Raw genomic sequence first — 12,099 nt, forward strand, 5'->3', positions numbered from 1 at the left:
CCAGTTGATATCATAAGCTGAGAAAAGGTTTCTATAGCTAATTGATATCCATCTATGAAAATCTGTTGAGATGTCGGTAAACAAGCCAATTGTTTATGCATTGCAGTACATTTTAGGGACTAAGACATTTGGAGGCAAGCTGCTGTCCTCTATAAGATACAGAACCTTTCAAAACTGTATCTATAGCTGTTTTAATTAAAAATTATCTTTGATACTATAGAAAAAGCTGCATAAGTTTCTAATTCTAAAAAAACCCCAAAAAACCCCACACAAACAAAAAAAAACCCCAACCCACACAAATTCAAAAATGCATAAAGTTCCAGGAAGTAAGGGTTGGACCTAACTTTGCTTAGTGAAAAAAGGATTCTACAGAAAGACATGAGATTACTTCATGTTCTAGCGTCTCATGCTAAATGGATTTTGGCTTTGAATGTACCAGGTAGCCAAGACAACTACTACCAGTAACAGACTTAGCACTATTAAGAACAGTATAGCTTAAATAAAATAAAGCAGACGCAGTTCTTGTCTGAAATGCACAAGAAAGGAAGACATGCAACTATATGGACGCTTACCATATGATAGTTTAGAGACTGTTTACAACTGGCAGTCCTAGCAGGGAGCTATGGCTCCTCCAGTAAGCCCTCATTTAGACAAACAGCTGTGTTAGGGTTTATTCCAATTATAAAACCCCCAGACAACACACACTAATGATCAGGCTCCTTTATGGAAGTGGGTATCTTCCAAAGATGCAAAAGAATATGTACATGCATATGTGCTAGAACACATGAGCATATGCAGCACTGAAGTTACGCACTGACACAGATGCTGTAAGTCAAATTTAGAAATAGAGTCCATAAGAGTGCACTACATAAAACAGCAAAAAAGCTGGTAAAAGCATGTACAGAAAAATACAAAAGGCCTTTCACATTCCATCACCTATCATATACATTAATCTAACTTAAAGCACTGCTCAAAGTATAGTAGGTTTGTAAATATTAAATGCAAAATTTTATATACTAAGTGGTGATGTGGTTGTCTGTCCGTTTAGGAAATGGCGAACACAGAAATTCAGGATGCAAGCACAGTTGTCCTATGATGCTGTACAAAGCTTTCTGAGAATACTGGCCTGTGCATCTGCAGACTGCTACACTGGGATGCTGGAAAGTTTACTAGTGTTTGCATAGAGTCTGTGCTTAAATTCCAGTTAAACCTAGAAAATACACGTTGATTAAACTCACAAGACTACACTTTCAATGCCTGTCCTCCTCCTGTCAGCTACAATGAAGTGAGTTACCCATTTCACAGCCTTTTTGAATCATATACACCTTTTTCCTAGCCATCTACTTCATTTCCTAAAACACTCAAGGTTCTTCATTAAAAAATTTCACGGGGTGCCGGAAAAACCATCCTGTGGCTTCACCCTGTCAGGCTCCAGAGACATAAAAAGCACTGCTCCATAAACTGTGCATTACTATTGTCAACAAAATTCTGGTTTGGCATGTATGCTGAACCTAGTTATTTTAACAGTAACCTCCAAAGAGAAAAGGATTGGTAGGATGAAAAATGAAGGTCAGAGAGAGTTTAAATACACCAGAAGACTTAAAATACGGCATTTATAAAAGACATACTGTAGTTTAGCAGCATGAAGTATTTCTTATTGAATAATTCAAGAGTCTGGTTCAGAACCCTAACCCAAGTGCTAATTAGCCACTGCAACATACTTTCTTTCAACAAAACTATAAAATAAGATCTAATTAATGACCATTTCCAGTGCCAAAAGTTGAAGTTCTCTAATTTATCTCTGAAAAGAAGACACTAGAAAAGAAACAAAATGAAAGGGGATCTTGAAAAGAAAAAAACATTTCAAAGACTAGGCTCCTGCAGGCATTTCAGTGCCTAGGGCATACTGCTCTGGTTAGCCCTTGAAACTCATCATTGCAAGAGTAACATAATTATTTCTCATCTATGCCAGTAAACATAAAATTTGTACATTTTCTAAACCGAGGTATGCATATATTTGGACTGAGAAAGCAGCACAGAATCAATGTTTTATTTTGTTAACTAAAAACAGGACAAACTGACCCTACACAGTTCTTTGAGCTGAGAAACTCCTCCAGCAGCTGACTACAGAGTCTGCTGTAACATGTTTTTCACAGTCTAGTACATCACATTATTTCACAACTGGAAGGTGAGGGGATACAAGAGCTGTGCATAGAACTTCGAAAATTTAGTAACAGAGCAGAAGGTCATTAAATATAGATAAATGGAGAAGGGTTTCTTAATGGGAGTTAACATGGAGGCAGTCTTTACTGAATACACTGTATCAGCCATATTATCTATAACGGTCATTTGATTCAAATTACAAATTCAACAGTAATACAACAGAGAAATTCTAGCTAATAAGCCCTAAGATTTCAACTGAATGCTTCCATTAAACATACATAATCTGCTTTCAAATTAAATGGCACGTGACTCGTGTTTTATTGTTCTAAATACTACAGTCACATCAGCAGAGTATTTTCATAAAAATGCTAAAACTGTTTTATTAACTTGTGTTCTGTGTATGTGTTAAGTGATTAGTAGTACTGATCAAGGATGCAGAAGGACAGATGTTTAACTGGCAGTAAGAACACAAGAGTGAAATCTCAGTTATCAAGTTTCAGGCAGAAGTTCAAGAGAAATACGTGCCCATAGCTAAAGCTGAGTCTCATTACTGAGTTTTAAATGCCTATTTAACACCTCCTTGATTAGTGAAGTATTGCAGCTTATTTATTCTTGCCTCAGAACCTTAGTTTACTTCTGATTTAGGTACCCATGAATGCAAAGACAGATCTTTAAGAAGGTAGCCTCTGTTAAAACCTGCAAAGTCATGAGGATGATTTACATTTGAGAGACTCAAGGCATTGTGTGTGGACTCAGCGGAAATCAAGATGTGAGCTCCTCCCTGCAACATTTCTCAGCAACACCACAACACCATAATCATGCCAAACTAGTCTGCTTGCAACTATGCTTCTCCTTTAAAGAGACATCTGCCTTATAATTTCCAGCAACCTATTAAACTTAATTTCATTTCAGGGATGGAACTATAGCTATCAATGCTATTTTCTTCCTACATTTGCTTCTTCACGTTCATATTGACACGATTTTTCTACCTTCCTTAGTATCTATTTAAGTATTTGCACATTTTGTCATACCATATAATTAAAATAAAGTCTCTACATCCCTATTATTATCCAGTTCCAGTGTCTTCATTTCCAGTGTCTGAGACACAAACCACATGAAACCAGAAGCTGTAGAGTGTCAGTGAAAGTCTGTGAATCCTTATTCAGAGAGTTACCAGCCCCTAAGATCATAAAGTTCTTGCTGGTTATCTTTTTCTCTGCACAGAGCTCATCAGTCTTGCATTCAATCATCTTCACTTCTCTAAATGGGGTTCCAACTCTCAAAAAAGGCTGCTATGGCTTTATGCCCTTTTGGCATCAATATAGCTAACTATACAATGTATAATGCAGTGGGGCCACTGGGACTCAGTTTTCTTCTATCTATCTGAAAAACACTAATATAAAAGTCTCTGGAAAAGTTTAAGAAGTTTTACAATACAGTATTTGTTTGGAAATCTGCTGAAAACTAAGTAATTTCTCACTAGTTCTCACTAGTTCTTTTACTGCTTATTGAGTGTTTTTTCTTGTTAAACTTACCAGGCATTATAATATTGGAAAAACCTAGTTTCCTTGTTATGGATACTCCATGGGTAAACCTGGATGTATACTCTCTCCTAATTTGTTCTATGTCTCCATGAAGCAACTGAAGCGAAACTGCCAGACCTGAAAATGAAGAGAAAAACAAGGAAAAATAAGACATTCAAACAGATTATGGTAATCACTACTTCTTAAATATTATATATACTTAGAAGTATATATGCATTCCTGAGAACTCAGAAAATTCAAAGGAAGTTCAGTAATACCAGGCCAGCTCACCTCAATTTTTTTCTGTATTTGGGAAGGCTACCAACATCTAGAAACCAACAGAGACTTGAAAGCAATTTGCAACAAACAACCCTTGAAAAAGCAGTAGCAAATCACTACTGATATGTAACTGAACTACAATGACACATTAGATCAAAGTTATCTCAATGGAGATGGACTGAGGCCTTAACTGCAAAAAGAATTATAAAAACTTCAATTTAGAGAAATGTCAATCAGTATATTTGCTACCATTTCATTTTTTCACTTCCTTCAACACAATGCTGCCTTCATTGGCATGCAAGAAAAGGTGTAAACACAATGGTCCCCATCTATGTGAGAAAAATGGAAGTCCCATTACAATGCATCACTTAATCTGATACAAAGTTATACAATTTATTAATTTAAAATCTGATGAAACAAACTATTAAACCAATATTGCATAATAATTTTTTCTTAGGTACAGCAATTTCACAAGAACTGAAATTAAAATTTTTTTTCAATATTCATCAGATGTAATCAGTCTTGCTCTTTCCTATCTTTGCTAGAAGACATGCAAAATGCAATAGCGGCCATACAATAATTTTCCAAAATTTATTCCTCTAGAACCAAGAAAGAGTAACTTCTTCTAATATATCTGCAGTATACAAACAAACTGCAAACAGTATACTTCGTTACAGCTGAGATTAACAAAAACAACAGGCATGCCTTTTGGTTATTTCAAATATAATCACCGAGGCAAGTGTCAGGCTAATACATCTTGTAAAGATTGATTTTCCCTGACCTTCAACATTACAACAGTATATCACGTGTCAACATGCAGATCAAGGAGAAGATAAGAGTAAACTCTTCATACACACTGAACAACTGGAGATAAACAGACAACTCGGAAGAGTCATAACTAACTTTAGATTAAACTTGTGTAAATAACATGTATGCACAGATTGAACAACAAGGTCATCAGTCCTTTGGGCTTTGGAAGAAATTTCCCCTACAATCATGTTACTATTTAACCGAATAAATTTACTTGAAGTTTGATAGTTCTTAAATCAGAGCTTGAGAAATCTGTACTATCCAGGCTACTGCACTAAAGAGATCAGAGATGTAATTAGCAGGACAATTTTATCTTTTTTCCTCTTTCCTACACTTACATTTTTTTTATTTTGGCAACTCCAGAGAATGTGATACACTGACCAGACTTCCATTCTCTGATAAAAAACAGCTCACCTACACATCTCCAACTGAGTACATAAACAAATCTTACAAGGAAAAGCATTCAGTGAAGTCTTTTATTTTAAGGACTGTATTTAATGTCATGGACATTATTTGTCTTGGTAAAGGGAATGCTTCTGTGGTTACCCAGTTAACAACCTTTAGGTAGCAGTGACAATTATCATTGGTGCAGATGAGACAACTACATTATGGCCAGCTGATGGTACAGGAGATTGGTAGGAAGTCATACAGGCAAAACTCACGAGTCTTTTAGAGCAGGTGAAAGGTTCTTTATTGCTGGATGGGAAAAGCTAGGCTTGGTACAGCTCACATATATAAATATGGATATCTAGTCCACCTCCAATCTTGTTTCCTCCATATTTTAAGAAATTGTTATACGTACATATGTATATTCATACCCCCATATGGCCCTATTGCACTGTTTCCTTGGAAACCTAAAAAAACATTTGCCATTCCTCCAGATCAACCACAACAGCGTTAATCAGATACTGTACACCGCCTGGTGTTGAGTAAAGTTATTGTGTTTTCTAAACAAAACTTGAAGACCTCAAATCCAGTTGTCCTTTATGCACAAATTCCACAATTTCCTTGAAAAATTTTATTTAGCTCAAAAAGGAGATAATGTCAAAAACTCCTCACCAATGGCAAAATAGTTTTAAATTCAGAAATAAGCTGCCTGTCAGGATTTGAAGTACTTCCTCACGCAAGGTGAGGAAGATATTAAGAGCTCTGTATTTCACACCATTTGCTGTCAGAAAATGAAAACTTATCTTCTTGTGTCCAAAAGCATCAAGAAAATCTCTCAGTGAACACACCTAAAACACGGTTTAGTCATTTTACCTATAGTTTGAATAAATCTTCGGAATATAAATGGTATGCACCCCCAACTCTTCAGAATAATGAAGACCATTAGATTAAAGATAGCAAAGTTGCTTAAAAACAGTCCAGTACAATAGGAAAGAGTAAAACTAAACTAGAATGGAAACAACAAATCTTACCACTGAGGATCCAGCTGACAAATGAAAAGGGAATTGACAAGAAGGGAAGCAGAAGATCTGATAAATCTGGTTAAAACGCTAAAAGTTAGGAGTATATGGACTTCATATAACCAATGCAAAGAAGGCAATCCGCAGTTAAGCATTGATTGTTCTCTCAAACACTAGTTTTTGCAGGGAAATGCAAGGGGGGGGCAGTTAAGAGCCTAAAATCAGAAGATGCACACTGTTACTGAGGTGTGATACCCAAGTTAGAGAATAGGTTGCTTGAATTTCCACTGATTTGTTACATTCAGGATCTTGTGATGGGCAAAAGGAACACACTGTATGTGAAAAGCCAGTCCTAATGAAAGTTGTCTAATGGAAGTTGTAACAGTCTAGTCAAGAGTTATTATTAGTCCATTTACAATGATACCGATGCACTCTAAACAATATACATACTGTTAAAATAACATACATACACACAGTCTTTCTACTATCTACCCATGGCTCACCCTTCCACTGTCCCTCTGGGGTCATAAGGTCAATGGTTTCAACCTTGGAAGGTGAGGTATGGTGAATGAGTTATCAGCCTCCCAAGCCCTTTGCCATGATGAGTAGGAAGTTGCCTGTTTCTTCCTCTTCTCCGTCTAGGCTCCTCTTGGAGTGACTTTTATGTTTGTTAATGTGTTCTACGCTTTGCTATTTCTTCACGGGTCTGCAAACCTGCAATACATCTTCATTCATCATTTATGATGTGTTTTATATATGCCACATATCTGTTCTTTGTTCTCTTTGTTTCCTCTAAAACTGGGGTTTTTTTTCTGCTCTCAAGGTCACACTATCTGATGACCTGTAACTGGACACTGGTGAGCTGTTCACAGGTCTGAGGCCTCTAGTGTCAACCCATGCCAGTACTTTCAAGGCCTCAGTAATGGTCACATGTCTTTACTCTTCTACGTTCCGTTTTAGTCTAGGGTTATAGATAGATAGTTATAGATAGATAGATAGTGACTACATGTTGTAACTACCTATTAAATACATCTAATACCAAAGAAGGTTACACCACACAGCTGTACAAAGCTAAGCAAGAGCTAAAATAAAGGAGATGGAATTTATTATTTTGTCATTAGATAAATGCTTTTATAAGTCAGAACAAATCTCAAGGCAGGCTAAGACAAGTCCAGCCAGACAGGTAATGGGGACTGTGTTGCCAGCTAAACGCAAAGCCAGTGGCCAGTTCCAAGCCACAGCAATCCTGTATTTATGGGTCTAAAGAAATAAAATACGCTTGCCAAAGAAACTAGACATCCACCACAACTGAGAAACCATCCATCTAAAATAAAAGCCATGGGGACGACGTACTACAAAAAGATGGAATAATTCACATTTTACAAGGGACTGATGTTTTTATCCTTATTACAAATGAAATTAACTCACTATCAATTAGTTAACTGACATAATTTAAAACACACTGACATGTTGCAGAGCAATTCAGATTTTCAGGAGGTCGCACATTCAGTTGAAGTGAAGAGGGACTCCCTCAGACCACAAAACAAAGTGAAGAGGAACCAACTAGTTGAAAGACGCCAGCTTCCTCACCAAAATGTAACCTAGACTTTGCATACCATAACGGCTAGAAACTAAACTCAATTTACAGGTGATTAAAGCTTTCTCTACGGAGAGGAAATGAAGAGGTGGAGGGGAAATGTTGCTGGTCCTAGAAAGGAAGGTTTGATCACCAGACAGTAATGAGACAGGGTCAAGGTGGAGCAGGATTCCAAAGAATTTGGTCAGTGGCCAATCTGGGAGAGATGGAGAAGACACTGAAGGAAAAGGAACGCAATCAAAAGAATTCAGAGATAATCTTTTTGTGTAAGGAGACAGAAAGTTAATTCATTGATGCTCTTCCTATGGAAACATGAATAACTTCTCTGTCATATAAAAAAAATTATATACTTTAGTTTTAATTTATTCCACTCTGATGATGTATGTCAACATTAGTTCTGAAGCCATTTCATGCACTAGACAGTAAAATGATCAGCTTTAGAAAAAAATCAGAGCATTCTTGATGGAACAGCTGTGTACGGAAAAAGCAAAACAGAAAACTGCAGCATGCCACCATACACCACATCTGACTGTGGTTGATATGATCATTACACTATCTATGAAACCTAGAATCTATCCAAAACTCCATAATTTTTTTTCATTTCTTGTACATTAGGAGCTAAAACTTAACAATGAAAATTATTATGCAGTCTCTGAAGGACTGGCACATTTTCTGTAATTAGGTACATAGTGTATCTTTGTCCCTCCAGAAAAAAATTACAACTACTGCCCTGGTGGTAATTAAAACCTCTTGAATTAGCTATTCTTTATTTACTCCAGCTTTGAAAATATTACTACAAAATTCTGTGTGGTACTGCAAACAGATCTGCTTTCATGTCTTTTGCAAGCACATGAAATTTCTCACAATTAACTTGTACCACAGGTCATTACAGATTATTTTTATCATTCAGATGAAATAGAATACAGAAAAATTGACAAGTTGCTGAATAAGCATTCCAGGTTTTTGGTCAGATCTGTCGTTTTACCTTAAAACAGCTTTTATACTGCATTATTGACTTCTGCATTTATTTATGACAAAAGGCAACTGTTCATTATGCTTACAGACCACTTATTTGCATTTGAGCTTCTGGGGGGAGGGGAAAGCATTTGCATTCAGCTTCTATCTACTAGCAGCAGAGAATCCTAGATCATATTAAGAAGAAAATGCCTAGCAGCTGCTCAGGAAGCCGATAGAAAAAAAAAGCTCAGACAGAATGCTATTCAACACTGTTTGCATTTTAAGAAAGGTAATGAAATAAGGCATCTGTCCAAATATATCTGCCAAAGGGTGTTAAAAGTATTCTGAAAGCATACAGGTGTTCCCATTTCTGGTAGTGTTTAAAGTGTCCAAAGTACCACCGCAAAGGTAAAGCCAGTGGATTTCCACACTATTATTGGCAAACATGATTTATTAAGTTAATGTGATCTGAGAAAAACAATTGTATAAATCTTGTGCAACTTGGCCACAGCAAAATCTAGGTAGTAAATCCCACAAATCGGTCTGGGAACAGAAAGGAGGAAAAAAAAAAAAAAAAAAAACGGAGGGGTAGGTTCAGTTAAAGGCCTTGTTAAAGACTTGATTGTGATTACTCTGCATTATCAAAGGAAAAGTCCAAACTCTCTCTTCTCAGTTTTAAATTCTGGGGGTTTTAGCTCAGTGAAAAAGAATGCAAGAAAAACAACCTTTGCAAAATTTTGACAACTTTCTTGGAGCTCATGAATTAAATGAGCTCTCATGCCTCAGGCTTTTGTCAGAAATGCCAAGTGTGGAAAGGCAGGGGTTTTTCTCTTCTTCAAGTGGAACATAAACACTTACATGCAAATGGCATTATATTATCACAAGAAAACTGGCTTGGAATTTATTTACAAGGGAGGTGGCAGAGCCTCAAGTATTTCTTGCCAGAATCACTGTAGGTTGAAGGTTAGAGGACCAGGAGGCTACGTGACTATTACATGCACCTAGTCTAAGGACAACAAAAGATCTCAGCAATAACTTCTCCAACTCTTAACTTGATGCCCTTTGCTATAAACAATATACACAGCATGTCAATACCCATTTCCACGCTATATTGTTCTATTGCAAAGGTCAATCATCTTGCTATTTTTTTTTTTAATTACACTTTTATGTACTGTTTTGTTAACTAGAACATTAGGCATTGCACAAAATACACAATTTTACAATTATATGTATTTTATATTGCTTCTAGTGCAAATAACAGACAACAGGATCCAGTGAACACCTGTTATTTTCTCCCTCATGAAGTGCAGCTCTGCCATGCAAACCGCTTTCACACCACTGCACTGGAAATTTAGCTACCTGCATTCTCATTACGTCTCTTACTTCAACTAAAGAAACAGTAAATTTTTAACTGGGACCTAAAGAAAGTGTTAAAACAAACCTCCACTAACATAAAAGCCCAGGTAATGTTTGTAATGAATTTGTAAATATAACCCTTGAAGAGCTAAAATCACGCATATATGTTCTATAACGTTATCATCTGAAGTAGTCTTAAGACTTTGTATTCCTTCAGTAGATAAAGGAAGTCAACAACACCAATGGTAGCAAGCAGAATGAATTTTTGGAAAAGTCTTATAAAAACCTCACTGCTAAGACATAACCTAACTGCAAGATGGTAATATGAGCCAGCTATTCCCATTATGTAGCTTTAGCTAGAAATTTCTGGGTTTAAACTGGGTACCGTTTCAATCGCATGCAGAAACAGTGTGGCCAGCAGGACCAGGGAAGTGACTGACCCCGCATACTCAGCACTGGTGAGGTCGCACCTCAAACAGTGTGCTCAGTTTTGGGCCCCTCACTCTAAGAGGTGCTGGAGCATGTCCAGAGAAGGGCAATGAAGCTGGTGAAGGGTCTGGAGCACAGGTCTCATGAGCAGCAGCTGAGGGAACTGGGGTTGTTTGGTCTGGAGAAAATGAAGCTCTGGGGAGACTTACCACCCTCTACAACTGCCTGAAAGGAGGTTGTACACAGGTGGGGGTAGGTTTCCTCTCCTAAGTAACAAGCAATAGGACAAGAGGAAACGGCCTCAAGTTGCACCAGGGCAGGTTTAGATGGGATATTAGGGAAAATTTCTTCGCTGAAAGGGTTGTCAAGCATTGGCACAGGCTGCCCAGGGAAGTGGTTGAGTCACCATCCCTGGAGGTATTTCAGCGATATGTAGATGCAGTGTTTAGGGACATGGTTTGGCGATGGACTTAGAAGTCCTGGGTTAAGGGTTGGACTCTATGATCTTAAAGGTCTTCTCCAACCTAAACAATTCTATGATTCTATAATCACAGCACTGAGATGAACAGCAAGTCACAGCTTCTACTGGATATAAGATGTCCCTGACAGTACCACAACAGCACGTTTTTCTTCTTTAAAAACAAGTCTTTTAGCAACACCCAAGAGCACAGTATGAATTTAACTTTATTAGAGCCCTTGTTTCCAGCACAGAATGACACTTAAAGGTAACTACACCAAAAACCCACCCTGAACTTGATTTTTTTAAATCCTTATTGTAAAGCCAGAACTTTAACAGACAAAACCACAAGCTTGAACTGCTATAAAAATGCACACGATTACATCTGACTGCTCAATAAGTCTGCCACCTTTAATGATTACTTTTCCCAAAACCACCATAATTAATATTACATGCTAGATTAGGCTATAGATTTTAAAGATTTGGTTACTCCTGAATTAGGCAAAACGGTTTTACATTAAACTGCTGAACAATCATCCATCCTGTAAAAATTACTTGAAAAAGTAAAGTTCTACAAATCCTCGTCTAAAAAGCTGCTCTAAACCTGCCTTTTTTAATATGCCAAAGTTATCAGGGCCAAATGATCCTGGAGCAATTTTAGGTGCAAAATTCTCTATATATTTAATTATATATTTAATCTTTCAGTGCACATGAGTACTATTTTTAAATAGCAGCCTTCAGTGACAACTGATTTTTAAACACATCAAAATGGAATACACATGATCTCCTTGTCACAAAATATAACAAAGGTTAAAACCAGTAGATTAACAGATTGTTGTAGAACTAAAATAATTAAATTCATTTGCTGTTTAAATGTTAGTGATGTGTAGATGCAAAATACATTTCAGAACACCACTGATCTGTGAACACTGCTGAAAAGAGACAAACACCAGAGAACTACTCTGTGATTAATCATATGCTCAGGAGCTACCTAAAAGTTAGGTACTTAATTTTGTTCTATCTTCTCTGTTAAGTATGTTAGTAGTCCTTTTCTCCTTCCCTCTCATCTTCTACTAGCCGTTGCTGCACTCAGTTCTCCATTGTGAGCCTATGTCTTCTTTT

At 37.0% G+C, this 12,099-nt stretch overlaps 1 protein-coding gene across 4 annotated transcripts in view; it reads right to left on the bottom strand.

Annotated features, from left to right (window-relative positions):
- DOCK4 (dedicator of cytokinesis 4) overlaps positions 1-12,099 on the bottom strand; it is a 256,201-nt gene that overhangs the window by 108,574 nt on the left and 135,528 nt on the right. For all 4 annotated transcript variants that reach the window (XM_055807173.1, XM_055807174.1, XM_055807171.1 and 1 more), the window contains exon 13: positions 3,699-3,824. In XM_055807173.1, the coding sequence (XP_055663148.1) occupies positions 3,699-3,824 (126 nt within the window). The remainder of the gene's footprint in view (positions 1-3,698; positions 3,825-12,099) is intronic.

The sequence above is a fragment of the Falco peregrinus genome, chromosome 6, assembly GCF_023634155.1.
Source record: "Falco peregrinus isolate bFalPer1 chromosome 6, bFalPer1.pri, whole genome shotgun sequence".
NCBI lineage: Eukaryota > Metazoa > Chordata > Aves > Falconiformes > Falconidae > Falco > Falco peregrinus.